The sequence below is a fragment of the Ochotona curzoniae genome, unplaced genomic scaffold, assembly GCF_017591425.1.
Source record: "Ochotona curzoniae isolate NIBS_2020 unplaced genomic scaffold, NIBS_Ocur_1.0 scaffold_3890, whole genome shotgun sequence".
Taxonomy (NCBI): domain Eukaryota; kingdom Metazoa; phylum Chordata; class Mammalia; order Lagomorpha; family Ochotonidae; genus Ochotona; species Ochotona curzoniae.
Window position 1 is genome coordinate 2,121,548 of NW_024467115.1, and position 21,250 is coordinate 2,142,797.

The following is a 21,250-nucleotide window of genomic DNA, read 5'->3' on the forward strand; positions in this document are numbered from 1 at the left end:
TAATCCTAATCTACTGCCCACCCCACCTCCAATCACTCTTCACCATATGATTGTATTATATCTTTACACAGAACTTGTTTTATCAGTAAATAACATCATCCTGTGAAGGTCTTTCATATTTTACATTTATTGCTCTAACATATCAATTTCAGGATTGCAAGAATTTTGTCCAATTGTTTCATTATTGAATCCCACAAAATCATATTATCTTCTGGTACATAACAGGTCTCAGCATACATTTACTGAATAAAGCAGTATGATATAATGGACTAAACACAATAAAAGGAGAGGGGGGAAAGTGGTTTCCTCCTTGGAATGATATTCATAGAATGAATAAAATCTTTTCTCTTCACATTAATAAAAATATAATAATTGGAAAGACTGAGCACATATAGAATCTACCATAACTGATTCTTCACGGTTAAACTCCAGTTAATATTATTACAAATCCAGTCACAAAGCAATAGGTCACGAATGTGCTGAGGTTGTTAGAACACATTAACATAGGGTATTTTCTACCTGACTAGAAGAATTACATAGACACTAAACATGTCATTACTTAAATCATAATGTCACGTTATAACCAACATCTGAAAAGCAGAGTGTGACAGCAATTTCTAAACTGCATCAGTTGTGTGATACCATACCGAGAACTAAAAAGAATCGGTTAGAACCAGGTTAAATCAGCAAATAGGTCAATGTAAAATCAAGGCAGAATCTCTTCTGCTTGTTTTCTTGCCCTAGCTTCCTAACGGTAAGAATAAAAATATGAAAGTGTTTCCAAAAATTATTTGTGAACAAATCTTTATGCTAGCCAAGGAAGACTTGCATGTCTTCATTCTGCAGGACCCAGGAACCTCTCCATCAGCACTGCTTCAGAGGAATGGAACAGTTCAAATTAAAAAGCAGTTTTTAAGTTAAAAGCAAGAATTGTCCTCAAGGTTTAGGTTATTGTAATAACAAGGTAAATAAACTTTCAGCCAAATTATAAGTTTGTGATTCTCCACTTTCAAGTATAGGATTAATAATGACCAAAATGCACATAGAAAATATGTTATGAAAAAGCGATGCAGGGAATTCAAAACAAACTTATCAATTAAACTAATCTTTTAATTCCATATTCCATGATCTCTCCTGGAAAAACATTTCATAACTTACTATAAGTGACCTCAGTAAAATGGCTAACCAGAAGATATGTAAATTATGTAAATTTAACTATTTTAAAGTGTCTTAAAGAACTTTTAGAGTTACATAAACCAAAAACTACACTGTTATACACAACAAAGCTTTGCAAATGAAATCTACAGAGGACTTACTTTAGAAAGCTGCTAATTATGAACCATAAAGATTTTTTTTTTCATTGAAACCATAAAGATTTTAAGCAAGGCATTTTTTATTTGGTAAATCTATTGGTAGTTTCCACATACTACATAAGTCTTACTAAAAAAAAATTCAAATAAATTCACATTTCCAAGACCAAACTTACTGCATATATTCACATAGACAAATTCCATTAATTAACTTCAAAGAAACAGCTCTACTTAGGTATAGTTGCATTAAATCCAGCTAATGAGCCAATACACATTTGTTTCTACTTGGAACTGTATTCATACATACTAAGTTGTTAAGGTTTTACAGGTGGCAATGTCTGTGCAAATACTCATACAGTTAAACACCTGTATGAATATTCTTCTGTTTTGTTTTAAAAGCCACCTTTGTTCGGTACATGAACTCTATGTAAGCACTATACTTCAGCAAATATAAAATCACTCCACTGGTGGAGGATTTTTTTAAAAAAAATAATTTTTACATCACATAGTTTCTCAATTAAAATTTATTCCATAGTCATCCACACTGGCATTCCAGTAAAATTCCCTTTGAACCACATGGTCTCATACGGTGTCCTGGATTATGATATTATTTAAAACTGCTTCATTGAGAAAACAAGACAATAAAAAAAAAAAAGAAGAAGAAGACCACCTCTGGAGAGTCACACTGCCCAACATAACAGCTTTAACTTGCAGAGCTTACTATCACTACTAATCTACTACTGCTAGTACTACTTTTCTACTTAAACTAAACTTCAGGAAACGTATTCCATTTTCTCTCATTAATACTCACTGGGTTTTCCAATTCCAACTTTAAATAATCTGGCTACTTGCCTTCAAATCCACGCTTTTTAAAATGTCTCTGTCACCTGGCTACTAAAAACACAAGTGAAACTAACTCACTACTTTTCCCATACTTGTATCTGAACTGCTGAGCTCAGCCATGGAAGGAAGAATCACCCATCTGGCAGGACGGAAGCCACCATAAATTACAGTCATCACTTTAGACAGTTTCCAGAATCTACTCTACAATATTTCTTTAGTCAGCTTTCCCTGGAATGACGATTTTAAGCTACACCCTCTTTTCAAATGTCTGTCCTCTTTCCACATCTCAGTGGAGCACCACTCATCTCTACGGCCATCGGCCTGCTGAATCCCACCCTCCCCTACCTGCCTAAACCTGACCTAACCTATATCCTCAGTATAGTTATTTGAGACTTCCACATTGGTATGTCTTTCTTAAAGATACTGGCTTTTTTGCAGCTTGTCCTGGGACTAACATTTGACACAATGGTGTACTTCATTTCACAAAATCTTATTTTCTCTTGGCTTCTGTAACATCATTTTCTCCTGGTTTTCCTCTTTCTCTGACTCCCTCCCCCTGCTTCTCAATCTCCTTCTCTGCGTTCTGCTTCTCATCAATGCCAAAGTGTCAAGGCGCTCTGTTCTCAGACTATAGGGCCCTGGGCAACCCCATTCCAGACTATTTCTTCAGTTCTCATTTAGTTGTTGATGCCTCATAAGTTCAGGCTTATAGCTGCCATCATTCTTCTGGACTCAGTCCCCTTAACATCTTAATACTACTCAGTATCTTGGAGACAGACTGCCATGTTACAGGCCTAGTTCTTTACTACAAATGTCCTTGGGCAAATTATTTATTCCTCTATGCCTCCGTTTCTTCCTCAATAAAACGCAGATAAAGACAGTATCTGCTCCAACTTTATAGAGTTATGAAATTGATATTTGTATTAATACTTGTCAGTGGGGACTGCTTTTCTCTTGTTCATTGTTTTTGCAACATAGAATGCAGTGTCTCAAAGTATGCAAGAATGTCCCTGGACAAAATCACTTTCACTGAAAGCAGACAGACACAAATGTAGTGTTAAAAATACATGGCAATGTGATGCAAGCAGTACAAATGATTTGAAGTATTGGTTTCAACAATCACTGTGACCTATAAAGTGATTCAAAACAAACTGAAATGCCAACCTATGACCTCATCTCTCTGAGCAGGCTCATTAAGGGAGAGACAGGGAGAAGGAGAAGGTCCAGATCCTCTGAGCTGATCACCCCCCGGGGGGAAGGAGCAGACGCACAAAGCAGTGCTTGGTTCCAATTCAGCCAAGTGTGTGATGTGACATTATTCTTTACTCATGGGTACTTTATGTCTGTTTGTCAACATTACTGTGAGGAACTGAAAGGCGAGGGGAGAAACCTGTGGAGTAGCAGCCATTTGTTGCAGAACCTTTTAACAGGAGTTAGAATACTAGATATGAACTTGAAAACTTAGTGAAGATGTGTACTGCTATCCAAAATCTGTTCTCTCCATATGTCTTGAAATATATGAGACTTTTACAACATGGCTGACTGCTTCCAGTTTGGGATCCTAAACAAAAAACCAGTCTTTTCACTAATTCGTACCTTTTGCCGCTCTTATCCACCAAGATATTTATACCCTTTCTCTAGCCGTTGTAAAAGCTATGAATTTTGTTCACCTCATTCTCCAGGGACATGGTGGTAGTGCTGCTCCACCTCCTTAACCTTTTAAAGTACAGTGGCCAGATGACTTGTTCCAGCTAATTACTTAAGAGGAGGTGTGACAAGCATCTTTCAGCTAGATACACTGAAAGCTAATGTATGGAGTACCAGGCTCTTTCCCAAAGAGACTAAAAATGACCCAAAGAGGAGCTGCTCTCACCTGGGCCCACGAAGGTCAAGGAGAAAAAAACAGAGCTTTAGGCATACGGGGTACTTCAAAGGTTTGTGGAAAAATAGAATTAAAAGATATATTTATTTTGCTGTAAAAATCAAAATTCATGCATAGTTTAACCGTTCTAGTTTTTTGAAGACTCCAGTACATATGATTTCAAAAAGTATTCTGTGTCTATGTCAACTTATATTTTATTTCTATTTCCCACACAATTTTTTTAAAGTATTCTGGGGTTCTCACTGATTTGATTTTGGTACTATGTGTGACAACTGTGTTAAGCCGAAAAAGATGAACATATTTTATTAAAAGCAAGTAACTTTTCTTAATTTCCTTTTCCTTTAGGTGCCAAATATTTAGAAATCAGATTCAAGGCTATGTCAGCTTCTACTATTTATACAATAGTATGTAGTTGAAGAATTGTAAGTTTTATGGAAAATTTATTTCATATACATAATATGTTACTCATTATGTATTATGAAATGCTCAGTGTTCATAGCACTAACAAAACCAATTTTATTAATCCTCCGTTTCTTTAGTCTGGTCACTAGAATTCTTGAGGGCATATTTCAGCACAAGACCCCGATGATTTATAAGCTGGCAATTTACCTGTAACTTTAATATACCTTGACTTTATCTTCAGCTTTTCCATAACTCTGTCTGCATCAAGCACATATTCTGTAAGTCATTTTAACTTTTATTTCAATTTATTTATTTATTTATTTTTCAGACTGGGGCAGGAGACAGTCTGGGAGATGTCTTTCTCTGGTGGATTGTGGCTGACATCGAGCTTGAAAAGCAATGACATCAAAATAGCTTAATTTTAAGAGGATTTCCAAATACTCTTATGATTATCCATCATTAAACAAACACTGATCCAAACATTCCAAATGTCTGCACTCTTTGAAAAAAAACAAAATATAACACATCTTTGTACCAATAAACTCACATTCTCTACCTTATCCCACTTCCCATTTCGCTGAGCGCCGCATGTACTCCTTGCCCTAGCAGTCCATATTTGGTGCTATCAGCTACTCCTCGTACTCAATAATCTCTCTCAGCACATTCTCCTGGTGTATGGAACACAGGATGGGGGGGATAAGGGAAAAACCACTTTGCTGCTTTCAAAATGAAATGCAGATTATCTTTTCAAATTAGGTAGTTTTCCCCAGGTATTTAATGAAATGCTACCTTTCTATAAAGATCTATGCTTCTTGACACCCACATTAAAATAGCAGATGCATAGTGGAAACCCACTCACCCTACCCTTCTACCAGGGCCTTCATTTCCTAAGTGCCCAGTTTTCTTATGCTTAGCCTTCATGGGATACTGATTTCAAACTCTGTTTGACTTCTTTCAGACCCTTTCATCCATTCCCATACAACCTTAAGTAGCTGCATATAACTGAAACCATGTCAATTAGACTTTCTGCAGAGATTCTGTGTCTTGAGCAAAATAAGACAAGGGTAGAAGAAATTTTCGACTAATTCTAGGAGATCTCGTGGTTACAGGTCCTGGTTATTCTTCAGCTATGTGTAATTGTTTTGGCTTCACTTTCTCTTATTAAATGCTGCTCAACAGAGCTATTGGGTTTTATTGTACAGCAAGTAATATTACATACTATTTTCATAATGTTCTAGCCTGTGTGTTATCATCTCTTATAATCTCTCAAGTTTATGTTACTTATTTGTATTTTGTATTAGTACATTTCCAGTTCTATTTTTTCTGGTTACTCTTATTCTGTACAGAATGACACTTCCCAAAATTTGTTCTGGAGCACCAATATACTAACCTGGTGTAAGTTATATTACATTAAAAAAAAAAAACAAGACAAAAAAAAAATACACACAAAAAGCAAACCACAGTGGTGTAGTGAAGCAAAAATAAAAAACACAGGATCAATAAAATGCAATTACATTCTTTTTCTGGCATTGTGAATTTCCAAGATAGACTGCAGGATGCAGCTTTTCCCAAACTTACTACATATTCAGACACAGATTGATCCCACTGTATCAAAGGAGACTGCTGGTGAGATTTTAGATGCTGCTATACTTACTGTCCCCCATGAGTAAGGACTTCAGTTTCCCTACCCTTATTGTAGACAAATTAAATGTATTAATACCAAATCACCTCAACGTAGCATTAACCCTTATCTCCATTCTATGTGTTTGTGACTCTGTTGACTTCTTACACAGTTTTAAAAAGTTGAAGGTTAATCATTTTTGATGATACTGCAAATATTTTAAATGAGCTAGGATAGAAAGTATTATATTTTAAAACATCTGCCTGCAATCCATGTTTACTGCAGGTACTGACTCTACTGTTCTTTGACCAGGTTAGAGTTCTGCTGGTACTCCTGCAGCAAATGGCTCTATGTGTAATTTTCTTGAAGCATGTTATAGAAATCAGTAGTTTCTCTTGCTTTTATGCAATGTATACTTAACGATTTTGAAATTCAGTCAATGCAACTTTAAATGTTTCTTTTAAAAATAATGTCTACTGATTTATCTGAAAGGCAGAGTGGATCTGGTTCAATGGCTTGGTGGTTCAATCTGTGCCTTGAATGCACCGGATTTCATATGTGAGCCAGTTCATGCCCTGGCTGCTCCACTTCCCACTAAGCTCCCTGCTTGTGGCCTGGGAAAGCAGTAGAGGATTGTCCAAAGCCTCAGGACCCTGCTCCCGCGTGGGAGAACCAGAAGAAACACCTGGCTTTGGATGGGCTCAGCTCTGGCTGTTGTAGCCACTCCTTTTCTTTGTAAATCTGCCTTTTCTATCAAAATTAAATACATTTTTAAGGGGAAAAAAGGCACAGTGAGACAAACACAGACATAGAGAAATAGGAAGGGAAAGTATTTCATCCAGTGGTTCACTCTCTAAACATGCACAGCACTCAGGCCCATCTGAAGCAGGATCCAGCAACTCCATCTGGGTCTCCCATGTCGGTTGCTGCGACCCAAGAAGCTCGGTCTCCGATCTGCTGCCTTTCAGGCACATCAACACAAATGTAGATTGAAGTCCAGAATAGCTGACCCTGGAATCTGCATAACCCCCTATGTCATATACTCTCCCATAAGTGTACATACTTCTGAAGGTGATTCACAAAATGTTCTTGAAGCACTCCTAAACTTTGGAGATGACACAGGAATGATAAATTGTAGTGGTTTTGCAGTGCCTCTATGAAATAATTTAAGATCAATGTTGATAGCTGTTTAAATCCTTTGATATACATGGAAGTGTGTGGTCTTGGACTTTATCAAAAATCTGAAGCCAATACATACAATTTATACTTTGGTCATGCTAGTGTTAACTGTTCTCTCTCTTTTTTTTTTTTCATCTTGACAGGGAGATAAATATGTTACTCAGAGACTTAAGGCAAAATAATGTTTCCTGATCATAAGCCTCGTAGACAATTCTCCTGAATGCCTTAGTCAACTGAAAGACAACTGTCAGTGACAAGATAACTACGAGACAGATGCAGACTAAATTAAAGGAATTAGTACTTGTCACTTTTCACTTGGCAATACTTTAGAGAATATTTACAGAATGATTCTATTATTCAAAATATGGAAATATTAGATATAATCAAATTGTAAACATTTAGGTAACCCATAGGAAAACATGTGATAAGAAAAAAAACAGCTTTATGAAATAAAATTAAATGTTTTATAAATATATTAAAAAGAATATAAAATGAAAATAACATATTAACAAAATAAAGTGCAGAACGCCTAGGTGTAATAAAACAATGGCCGCATGTGTTACCATCAGAGCAAACATCACAGAAAAAAATTTCTTAGCTGCTTCTTATTTAAATTAGCTAAATGTATATTTTTAAAATGCTATAAAATCTTAGGCAGATTGTCTACAGATTGTCTATAACATCTCCCAGTAGTATATATATATGGATACATAGAATCGATTATATATGTACATTTGTATAAACACATGATTATGTACATATTTATACAAAATATATTTTTATTTCTATTGGTAGGCTCTGCTGTAGAAGACGCAGTGCTGATTCCCTTCAAGTTTCTCCATTATGGAGAAAGTGAAAATCAATATAGTGTGTCAAAATGAGAATGCTCAGGTGCTGGTTACTCAAAGTGCTTGAAAAGCATAAACATGCTAACACTACAGCACTAGTTAATTTTAAGGATGACTTTTAAAAAATGAGAAATCTCTTAGCTCAATGCTTCAAATATTGTAAAGCGACTGGACAAATGAAATGGTTTTGGATTGGAAAAAGGGAGGACGAATCGTAACGTGCCAGCGTGTCTGATTACCTTTCCTAGGAAGGTGACAAAGATCATGATGATAGAGTTTAACACTTAGAATGGAAATAGGCAAATACAGAAGCCATCCACATATTTTACAAAGATCCACAGTGAAACAAAGAAAATGTAAGACTGAGAGGACTATTCTGCTGTGGTTAGAAAAGTACCTAAGAGACGGGAACAATGGCGAGGAACTTTCCTCACTGAAGATTTATTACTCTGCTTAAATCCATTTGAAGGAGAGCAGACACATGAAATACTACCACGGGTGTGAGCCACTCTCCTTGCCTAGAGTGTGAAGCTAACACAAATCTGATTGTCACACAGCTGAAATGCATGACTGTTTTTCCTTAATGTCAGCTTTTAACACTTACTGAGGTCCACTCTAGCAGTTCTCAGTGGACACATATGTTATTCATAAAGTTGTCCAAAACCTTTTAAGAAAACAGCACTCATACCCTTTAGGAGCATAATACAAAAATTCTTTCTTAATCTATTAATAAAAGGGACCTAAACTAAAATTTTCTGCTGTGTTCTAAACAGCAGGTAATTTATCAAGCCTTCACTCAGGAAGATCACCGAGCACTTTGTACAGGGATACTGTGTGTGTCAGAGTTCAGTGGAAACCTGAGTGCACCATTCACTCGGAATCTTCAGTAACACTCTAGGGCTTCCCTGCTGTGCATTCTTCATTGTCATGCTTTTATTAAGCTAACATTATACTGATGTTAACATAATTTTAAGAGAAAAATTCATCTGTAAACCCGCTACTCCACTAACTTATTTTAATTTGTCCCCAGGTATATATATATATAAAACTTGCAGTTAATCACATCACACATAACACAATGGTGCCAGGCTTTTTCAGTCATTACCTAACATCCCCAAAAGGACTTTTGTCAAAGTTTCCTGATCTTGCTCACTTAATTAGTATACATCATAAAAAATTCAATGTAAACCACAAGTCCAATAAAATGTGACAGTAAAAAATGGATTTCTTCCTAATTATATCAAAAAGACATATTTACAAGAGCTAAAACTTAGGACATTTGGCATTTACACATCACTTTGCATCTTACCTCTTCTCCAGACAAATAGTAGGCTGAGAGTAGTCCGCCAACAAAGCGAATATTTACTTCAAAAACAGAAATTTCAGCATTCTACGGACACAAAACAAAGGATATTCAAACACAACAGCACATAATTCAGATAACCATCAACATCATGATAAACTGTAATAAACTCTGAAATTTTGTTCAAATCTCATATCCTGAGATACATTTATATATGGGGAGAAAAGTCCATCTCTTAATGGTGTAAAAATGTAGTTAAGTAGATAAAAACAATTTGACACTTAAGATAAAATGATAAAAACACTCATAAAAAGTAATTCATTTCTTATTCTATTCAAAAGCAGATACAAGACATGGCAGGCTCCATTTACGTTAAAGCAATAAGGCCGGATTTTTTTTTTCATATTTTGCAAACTTTATTTTACTCATTAGTCTGCTTTCTTCTTCCTGGAAGGCTAGTCATTCAGATTACACTGTGCTGATAGTTCATTAGTCCAACAACATTTTCATATCCTGTTGAGGTAGCATTAAAAAGGGAACAGACAGAATGGGAAATGGGGCCCTTCGCTCCTAGTGCTGCCTGTGGCTTTGCATGGCTGAATTTCTGTGACACAATATTTTATTTTTGCATTAACATAATACTCTGGTATAATGATACACTCTTTGCCTCGCTGAAACAGATCTTACTTGTAGCAGAAGTAGCTTGCCTTTCTTATTTGTAGTGTGCTAAATGCTGTGCTAATCTCTTTATGAACACTGTGCCTTCCAACCCTGCCATAGCCTATAAATTCATTTCTATTCCCCATCTAATTTTACAGATGGAGAAATTAAGAGCCATGGTGGTTAGTGGGATTTTCTGAAGGTCAGATAACTCAATAATAGAATGAAGACTGGAAATAGAGCATTCAGATTCCTTGTTAAGAGCTGTTACTATGTCCTATAATATTTCACATGACAATGCACCAAAACTATCAGCTGTTTGAGTTATTACACACGTGCAGAGGAAATCATTAATTTACAAAAAAGGAATGAAATCTTATCATTTGATCCAAAATGCTTGGAGCTGGAAGACATCATGTTGAGGAGTCAAGTCAAATGGTACATGTTCTCCTTTTCTAGGTGGGAACTAAAATTAACAGCAGCAACAACAACAAAGTAGAGAAGAAATGCCTGCGTGCATCAGTTTTGCTGCAGTTAGGCTTTTGTCAAATTATTTTAAACTTCTGTTAAATATATTAATAAGAATTACATACTACTGCAGCTTTTTGTGATTGGTGTAAAATTTTTATGAGTAAAGTTGAACATATTTTCATTTTATTATTGTTTGTATCTCTGCCTATTTTCTTGCTGGACTGTGTTCTTTTTTCACTTTTTATTTGTTGACTTCTTTCTTTAGTGGAGCCCTTGGGCCTCTGACTATAAAATAAATCAAAAAACATTTCTCTCAAAAAAAAGTAAAAAAAAAATTATTGAATAAAATGCATGAGAAATTCAAGAGCTGAAAAAAAGAATCCAGTAAAATTTTTCATGCATTTAAAAACTTACTTGGAAGGCAGAGTGTCATGGAAGACAGATCTTTCATTTGCTAACTTATTCCCAAATCATCACAGTACCCACAGATGAGCCAGGCCTGAGACCAGGAGGGTGAAAACCACCTGAGTCTCCTAAAGGGGTGGCAAGGGCTCAATCACTAGGCCGTCTTCCACAGCCTTCCCAACTCTATTTGGAAGAAGCCATGTTGCAATACAACAGGTATGAGTTGACACCCTGATATGAGAAGCCAGAGTCTCAGGCAGAGCTTAACCAGCTGTGCCACAATGCGACCCCACAAACCTCTTCATTTATGGCCACGTAGTTGTGACATATAAGAGCAACTACTGTGAATACTTTGATTATTTTATAATATTTATTACTCAATGGATATCCTCACTCTTATTACTGCGTACTTCAGCACAGATAACATACAAAGGATAAGGTATACCTCAAGTTGAGCTAGCCTTTTTAATGATTGTTAATTATTAACAATCATTTTACCTCGTGTCAAACCATTCTTTTGATATTGATGAGAGATAACAGCAAATTGTAATATATAGAGTGAATATTTGGGAGACAGTCAAAATGATGATTTCTTTAATAGACACTTACTGAGTAACAACACTAAGATGCTGGCCACATCCTATTTGCTAGAGATAGAACAATGAAGGTCTCCAAACTCAGTGAGTCTATATTTTAGTGGATAACATATTTTCAGAGGAAAAAGAGAGATGTATATATATTCATGTTATTATCTCTCTGAAAAGTATGAATATCTAACAAAGCTAAGTAATTGCTTAAGTTAAAAATAATTTTTGCAATAAGGTTATGAAAACAGGAAAGAGAATTACTAGGTTAAAATTAGGCAAATGCATCATAAAATAAAACTGATGAGTTCACCTGTATTTCACATTTTATAATATTTAACATACTTTAATTAAAAGCACTCCATATAGTTCCAATTTATCTTCAGGTATATCACTCTGAAGGAACATGATATAAATACTGATAAAAGCTTTAATAATCTACATAATTACTGGGAAGGGAATGCATTTATTTAGTTTTTCACACAACTATTACTTCTTATGTCCAAGAGTAATGTCTACCAAGAAAATCTAACGAATTTAAAGAATCGAATCACATTCCTCTCAATTGATACTTTGATTTTGTAATTTTTAAACTTAAGCAGTTCTCTATACATCAGCTTACTGATGCCTGGAAATGATTTTACATCATTTTATTTTCCTGGTTACATGATTATTTCATATGCATTTCCCATCTCCCTTTGAAAACTGTTAATCAGAACCTTTATAGAGATATCTGATAAAAATTATTTTAAGGTGGAAGACCGCAATTTGTCATATACTACTAGCAATATGTCTTCAGTTAGACATCAATCACCTATTGGATGCTGTTATTCACTCAGTTATTGATCCAGTTATATACAGTACATGAGAAGATAAATTCCAATGTGCGAAGCTCAAAATGAGTTGTTATGATTTTTGAATTTCATGTATCATATAGTCTCATGAGACTGCCCAAGCAGCAAAACTGGCCTGTTAGTGAATCCATGCAATTCCCAATGACTGCTGTGTCCTTACTTTTGTAAATCCTTTTCAGGAATAACACATCTTCATCAGTGGTCTCAATAGTCAACATCATCTTCTGATTGAAAAACTAAACCTACATTTGAATTCCTGACTATAATTCTTCTTCCTTTCTTTTTTCAAATTTTAAAATATTTAGAAGCCTTAAATTGAGAGCTTTTCCAGTATCCTACAATTATTATGCTTTATGCCAGAAAATTAAAAATTAAACTTTTAAAGTCACTCTTTACAGACTCTTAGATGCAAAAAAGGACTAAGAAAATTAAAAAAAAAAAAATCCACCATAACCAATTAGTTGGCTACTTGGGACAACAACCATAAAAATACTGGCCTGGAGTCACAAAGAAGGCTAGTCTTGTAGTTACTTGAGAATGAGTCCCTAGTCAACTTATTCTTTTCAGTGCCTTGGTTTTGCCAGTTCCAAACAAAGTCAATGCATCTCTTACAAGGCACTATAAATTCCTGAATACAAATTACTGTGAACAATACTTGTAGTGATTTCCAGGTACTGTAAATTACTATACCTGACCCAACAGATCTCTGTCTCCATTACCCACGTGCCATAGCTAAAGCTTAAAAAAAAAAAAGCGGTACCATTCACAAAGCTATTAGAAAACGACATTCTTCTCAGTTTTAGAAAAACCAATGCCAAAACTCATATGGAAACAGAAAAGGTCCAAATAACTACAGCAATCTTAACCAATAAAAACAAAGTCAGACACATCACAATACCACATTTCAAGACATTCTACAGGATTTTTGTAATCAAAACAGTCTGGTACTGGCACACAATTAGACATGTTGACCAATAAGCCAGAACAGAAACTTATAAATTAATTCAGATATCTACAACTAACTAATCCTCAGAAAACAAGATAAAAATCAACCCCCGCAGAAAAGAGTCTTTTAAACAAAAGCTGTTGGGAAAATCCAATCTCCACATGCAGAAGCATTAAACTAGATCTCTACCTTACACAAAACCAAATCTAGATGGATCAATCATCTAAATCTATCAACAAATTACTAGAGGGAAGCTCTGTGAGACAATCCCAGAAGCACAGGCAACAAAAGCAAGAAAAGACAAATGGGATTATATTAAACTACAAAGCTTTGTACTGCAAAGGAATTACTCAACAAAGAGGCAAACAATAGAATGAGAGGAAACATTTGAAATTATGTAATACCCATGATTTATAAAGAGTTCAAGAACTCAACAACTATAAAACAAACAATCCAGCTAAGAAGTGTACAAAGGACAAGAAATTCAAATGGCCAATAGACACATGAAAAATTTCTCAGGCTTATAAGCCAGCAGGGAAATGTAAATAAAAACCGCAATGCAGTTTGACCTGAACCCAAGTGAAATTGCTATAATCTAAAAAGAAAAAGAAAACAAGAAAGCTGGTGAGGATGTGGTGAAAAATCGATCCTAATTCACTGCTGCTGGGAGTATTAACTAGTAAAATCGCTATGGATGACAGGATGAAGATTCCTTAGAGATCTCAAAATAGATATATGATCCACATATCCTACTTTTGGGAATTTACCCAGAGGAAATGAAATCAGCACACGAAAGAGTTCTCTGAATTGTCCTACTCATGTAGCCCAATTCATGACAGCTAAGATACGGAATCAACCCTGATGTCCACCAAATGATAATGCAATAAGGAACATGCGGTACACACACTACTACAGAGTACTACTCAGCCACAAAAAGGAATGCGATTCTGTGTTTTGCAAAAAAGTAGTTGTGCCTGGAAACCATTATGCTTAGTGAAACAAGCCTGTCCCCTAAATACAAATATTGCATGTTTTCATTAATTTAGAGTAACTCATATACTGAGTACAAAAAATGTGATGTATGTGAATGAAGTTAACATTCTGAAAACTACTGTTTCTAATATTTATCTATGCTCTTGAGGCACTGTTATTTTTCTGCTTAAAAAAGTTATTTGCGCCCTGGCTTTGGCCATAGCCATGGGTGAGATTCAGTGCCTAGAGCCACCAGGAGACTCAGCTCATCTCCCACTGCCTGTGTAGAAAGGTGAGACCCAGGCCCCGACAGGCGCAAACCAGGAAACGACAAGCAGGTGTAAAAAGAAAACCAAAGAGTCTTCCAGCCACTGCATGGGGGCTGGAAGGCCCTGGGACAAGAGCCAGTATCGGGCTAGCCTGAGCGCCATGGACTACCCACAGAGCTCTGTGAAGCAGGTTCGACTGCTTCACTGCTCGCCTGCGGGCTTGAGCTGGGGGCAGGACCGGGAAGGGGAGGAACTTGAACCTGGGGAAGTAGTCTTCCAGCCACCACATGGGGGCTGGAAGGCCCCGGGACAAGTAGCGTCCCATGCCTGGATCACACGTGGCCGCTACCATGCGGGCGTCCAGAGCCGGTATCGGGTGGCCAGTGCGCCATTTGGCGGTAGGCTCTGCTTGCTAGCCACCCGGCCAGGGAGCTCTGGGATTTGGTTTCTATGATTGCTGCTTAGAAAGCTCCATGATGAACCCTCAGGGCTTTGGGTACATGAATCAACCCTAAAGATTCCCAATGATGTAAATCTCCCCCGATGGACCTCTACCTAATATGGTCTTAACCCATGTGTTTTTAAAATTGTATAACCAAATATATTTTCAGAACCTTTTACTACTCAGAAATTGGGTGGGAGAGCAAAGAAACCTTCCATCTCCTGTGAACGTGTGAGGAAGCCGTGTAGTGTAACCTCTCAGGCACATAACAGGTAACTTGTAGACAATAGATTCAAGACAACATTAGATAACAGTAAAACTACAAAGATATATAGGGGGAATCAAGAGCGACCCTGACAATCTTTTAACAGGAGGTCATGTGCACAGAGCAGTGGGGGACCTTAGAGTGGAGCAGGTGGACAGGAGAAGGCTGGTATCCCAAATCTGGAGTCTCCCGGATCCCCACCAAGGGCTATCAGTACGGGCGCCAAGGACCACATCCCAACTGCCAAGGAGACCACAGGGGACTGGAATGCCTTTGGAGGCCAAGAACTCAGAGGACATTCCTGCCCCCTCACCCCCACCTTGGACCTACCACACGGGATGGAAGAAGCTGAATCCTTCATCATAGGATCCAAGGCCATTGAACAACAACCAGGAAACCTGAGTGGTCTTCAGAAACAGAAGAACAGTAAAGTCCCTTCAGGACTAGGGAGAGGAGCTATCTCTGGTTCTTACTTAGCTCCAACTTTGGGTCGCCACCCTCTCTGCAATGACCATCAGGGATGCTCCAGAGGCCCCCCCCCCCCCACACACACACACACACACACACACACACACACACACACACACACACACACACACACAAATTGGAATGGATAGGCAGAGAACAACAACAAGGAAGGCTTGGTCAGCATGGACTCACACACACCTTACTAGGTAGGACATGGGGATTAAGTACTCCTCACCCAGGTATGGAAGATTTCTCTGCACACCCTTCCTAAAACTGTTTCGCACCTCAATTGTTGAAATGTCATTGAAATAGTCACAGGAAGTTGTTAAGACCATACATCCAATTTTGACAAATTGGTTGCTCAATACTTTGTCAATTTATCCCTTAACGTTCTATATCGTTGCTGATGTTATGTTGGAGCTTTTAACTGATCAGGATTCTACTCTGTTGGCTCTGCCTTCGGACCAGGGAGGGTCTCCCCAAGAAGCCGCTGAACTTGACTGGACAATGAGATGCTGGACTCTATGCTTGGTGTATGCTTGCAATGAAGGAATCTCAACTAAACCTGAACTGTGGTTGTGCAACGGGGGGGGGGGGGGGAGAGCCCACCATGGGGGGGGGGTTGGGAGGAATCCCAGTGCCTATATAGAACTGTGTCACATAATACAATGTAATTAAAAATGTATATATAATAATAATAATAAAAGTCATTTGCACAAGTCCAGCATAGTAGCTTGTTGGCTAAAGTCCTCACCTGGCATTTGCCAGGATCCCATGTGGGCACTGGTTCATACCTGGCTTCTGCACTTCCCTTCCAGCTCTCTGCTTGTGGCTTGAAAAAGCAGTTGAGGACGGCCCAAAGCTTTGGGACCTTGCAACTGCATGGGAGACCTGGAGGAAGCTGCTGGGTCCTGGCTTCGGACCAGCACAGCTCCGGTCATTGCGACCACTTAGGGAGTGAATCAGTGGACAGATCTTTCTTTCCTTCTGTGGGTAAATCTGACTTTCCAATTAAAAAAAAAACCTTAAAAAATCATCTTCCCTTATAATCATGGAAGTCATATTTCTCATTAACTAGAAAACCTCTTTTGAAATTCAGTATGCTGAACAACTGCATTATAAGTTTGATATACTTTATATGATATATGAATTCTACATTCTGAGAGTTTTAAATCATTTTTATAAAAATCCAACTCTAATTTCCAATGATATAATAATAAATGTAAATGAAAAAATTTCTCCTTTGAGTAATCATGTTATGTCTTTCAGAAGTTCTATGCTCTCCCATAGAGGGGCTGGGGTAGAGAAAGACAGTGTGTGTACAAAACAGCCTGTATCACTAAATCTTGTGAGATTTATCCTAATGAATCATGTAACCTTAGCAGTCTACTTCATCTGTGCTTGTTTTAAAATTAAATTCCTTTGTAAATCCTTAATTTTAAATTACATTGCTAGAATATGCCTATGTCTTCTGTGGCTTTTAATATGAAGTTTTATGTAGTGGACAGTTTGAAAAGTAGATCTAATCTTCTATTTCAATTGCACACAAATATTAGTGATGAGAAAAATTTTCAAGTTACAAATTTTTGGTTATAAGATTACACTTTAAGAAAAATCTGGAGTGGAGAAAAGGCTCTTTCATTTTTTACTTCTAGCAATGGCCACTGAAACAAAGAAATACTTAACCAGATTCATCCATAAATCTAATATAAAGTAAAATATTAAATTTACCACAAAAATATACCACCTGTTTAAAATCAGATACTACAAATCACAGAAAAATTATGCTCCAGTTCTGAGACTGACACGATAGCCTAATGAATAAATCCTCATCTTGGATGCGCCAGGATCCCACAGAGGTGCCAGTTTGTGTCCTGACTGCTCTACTTCCCATCCAGCTCCCTGCTTGTAGCCTGGGAAAGCAGTTGAAGAAGCACAAAGTCTTGGGACCCTATATCCATGTGGGAGACTCAAAAGAATTTCCTGGCTCCTGGTTTCAGATCAGCTCAGTTCCAGCTATTGCAGCTACTTGGGGAATGAATCAGCAGAGAATCTTTCTGTATATTCTTTTCTGTGTATATTTGCCTTTCCAATATAAAAATAAAATGAATCTTTAAAATATATATATACTCTGCAGTTTTGAAAAAATCTTTTATTTTGTATCTTAATCTCATAACTTCTACCTTAAGTATATCACTTTTAAAAATAGTTTTTTTTCAACTACACTCACACACACACAGATACATCCCTACAAGCATTTGTGAAAAAAATAATAAAGACTGCTAATATGGAAAAAAATAATCTAATTTGTATTTTGTTCGTCCCTTCTGGCAGTCACATCAACATATCATGAACACATGGGCATGAAGAATCTAATCTTATCTGAACAGTAGAAAAGTCAGCATGCTTCAAAATTTATTTCTAAAGAATGTCTGAATGATCAACTTCCTGCCACTAGACAGTGAATTAATTTCAGAAGTTTAAAGAAAGTTATTAGATTGCGTTTTAAAATAAGCAATTCATTTACTAAAATTACCTTAAAATGATCTATTTTTAATAGATCTTGGCAAATGAAGTAACATTTTTCCACAGGAGTTAACAAATTTAAGATCTGGAGCATTCCACAGTACTCCTTTGCCTATAGAACTCCACAGACACAAGCTTCCCCTGAGAAATAAAGTGTAATTGGGATCCCTAACAAGTATGGTAATTACTCATAATGGAACCTGTGCAAGCATTCTTCTTAACTGTCATTTTATGAATACATACCATCTTAAAGACCAGGTTGACTGCATTAAACTGAAAATGATCTCTTAGAAAACAACTTCTCAGAAATATGCAAATCCTCTTATATTTGAAAAATTTATAGAGATAATGTCCTTAGAGAAATCCAGTTTAGGACAGACTCCTCAACTGCAGAAGACAATAAAGATGAGACTTGCAGCAGTAGACACAGTGAGGGGAAACAAGCACACAAACAAAACAACCCAAAAAACTGTGTGTCCTAACTGAAAGTTACTTAGACCAGTGGGAGAAACCAGACATCGCCTGAGACATCTCACGTGGCTCAGCCTAAGCAGCTCCGACTGAAGAGTTAAAGCGGAGTCAACTTCATGCTCACATCAGCTGCGGACAACAGCAGAGTTTTCAATGGAAATCTGAAACAAATGAGATCAAGATCCCCCAGCATTTCCTGCAGTAATTCTAACTGGAAGTGAACAGTGGCTCTATCACCACGATCCTGAAGACCAGGCAGAGCTGAAGCAATGGCTACCAGGAGCTGGTGGTGACACAGTCACAGCAGGAGTGGCAAAGAGTAAATGTCCAGCCAACGCTTTTTTGGAATTCTCAAGCACTCTCCTGGGGGTACTCTGGAAGACCAAAGAAGGCTAACACCTGCTTCTTATTCCTGGAACTTCGGTTCTTTTAGACGGACTGATGCTGTTATCAGTGTCTGGAAGTGTCTTGTAGTTGAAGGAGCTTATGCTGAGAAATAGTTTCTACTTTGTATTGTCACCTTGTACTAACTGAGCGAAGCTACTTCAAATTTAGGCTTAGCATAAACTTTTATTTATTAGTATAAGGCAAGCCCAAGTATTAACACGTGGTGATTATGAAAGCCTATTTTGTGTAAGTGGTATTGCAAAGAACATGTTCTACCAATACATTGAGAATTATGTTCAAGCATCAAGTCCTTTCAACAGATTAAACTGCTGTATTTCACAGCGTGACCAATATAACAGAACGTCTTAAGCAGATTTTAGTTTCACATTTAGATAACACGATGAATCTTTTAAGACTAAACAATGCAAGTTCTCTGGACCACAAAGTGAGGCAAATATGATCTCAGAGTTAATTTTGGTTTCACCACGAGGTCCAGAGAGGCTCTCAAGTACCGTACCTACTACTGGCTAATTACTACCAGAGAAAACAGTTTAGTATCCTCTAGTTAGAAACCAAATCACCACCACCAGTGACAGGTATTCTTTAGCATTCAGATGTGATGTACCGAGTAACTAAATAATCAAGGGAACGTTTAACCAAGCAATTTCCCCCCATCCTGGGAGGTGAGCTGCTCCTAAAATGATTCCCCCCCCCCAGGTGAAACACTAGGGCAAAAATCACTTCTTTCCTGCTCTATGGCATCAAACTTTGGATCTAAACCAACTACTCATTTTAGAACTTGAGAAGATACAAGGCTGTTTCAAGTGAATTTACATTCTTCTTTCAGAGAACCCTAAAGTTTACGTTCCCGAAAAGTAACATAATGTTTCAGTTAGACAAGCTATCTGGATCTTTAAATAAAAAAAAAAAAAGTCACCTTTGCCATGGGTCCTTCCATTTCCTAAAACACATGGTATGAACACAACCAAAAGTACGATCCAGATGTTTGCCAAAGAGCACAGCCTCCGTATGTGTTACTTTCAGGAGCAAGATACTCAACACCCCTTTGTCATTCTCAACATTTACCTCTGATTCTGAGATACTACTTTACCTAAGTGTAGAAAGATGCTTTTTAAGGATAATTTAATATAGCTTTGGCTTTTGCAGAAGGTTTATGTAAGAAATTGTTATCTGGAAAAATGTTGTACATATGCTACAAAATTTGTTTCTAAAGATAGTTTTCAGTATCTCATGTAAGGATCTAGGTAGCCAATTTTTTTCTTTCAGAGTGCCAGTGAAGAACAGGAAGCTCACACTGAATTTAGAAATGCCTGAATAGGAAAGTCTTCTTCGTTTATGCTCTTGTTAAATGATCTTCCTGTGTCAGGACCTAACACAGATCTGTTTAGAAAGTGACTAAAAATAGGCCAGCTACACTTGAACTCCAGATCACTTCTAACTACACAGAAATACAACACAGGATTACTATTCAGCCTTGAAGTTAATATGCTGCTTAGGGCACACACATTCCACACTGGAATTTCAGAATTTCAATCCAGGCTGTTCTCAATTTCACTTCCCTCCTAGTGCTCACTCTACGAGGCAGACGTGGTAACGGCTCCAGTAGCTGAGTCCCTGCCATGGGAGACCTACATGCGGTCCCAAGGTTCTGGCCTTGGCCCCTGGACAACAGGGGTATCTGGGGAGTGTACCAGCAGACAGGAGAGATCCATCCTGTACTTGTGGATGCCATGATTCGCTATCTGTATCTTTCCTCACCCTCAGCCTGTCAAGTAAATTAAAAACAAGTAAAAATTTTTAGAATGACCCCATACAGCTTCTTCTGTATCCCAGTCAGTGATCTTCCACTTGAGCCTTGTACAGTTCACCAGGAAGCAGAACAAGAGAATTTTCATTATTGAACAAACATTTGTGAATGCCTACCGAATGGTACATTTTGTATTGTGAGGTTAAGGTAATGTACCTAACTTTAGAGAACTCAAATTTTTTTACTTTTGCACTTCCTATCCATTAGAGGGTCAATGATTTATGCATACCCTGCTCAAATCACAGTTGTTACACTGGACAGGTTAATTCATTACTTCTTCATCTGTAAAACCATGGAAAATACCTCTTACCTTG

At 37.3% G+C, this 21,250-nt stretch overlaps 1 protein-coding gene and 1 non-coding gene across 3 annotated transcripts in view; one reads left to right on the forward strand and one right to left on the reverse strand.

Annotated features, from left to right (window-relative positions):
- Positions 1-21,250, reverse strand: part of MAN1A1 (mannosidase alpha class 1A member 1) — a 173,884-nt gene that overhangs the window by 95,939 nt on the left and 56,695 nt on the right. For both annotated transcript variants that reach the window (XM_040965569.1, XM_040965570.1), the window contains one exon: positions 9,395-9,475. In XM_040965569.1, the coding sequence (XP_040821503.1) occupies positions 9,395-9,475 (81 nt within the window). The remainder of the gene's footprint in view (positions 1-9,394; positions 9,476-21,250) is intronic.
- LOC121146304 lies at positions 14,469-14,595 on the forward strand. The gene has a single exon (XR_005882177.1). It is a non-coding gene; the product is annotated as a small nucleolar RNA ACA64 (small nucleolar RNA).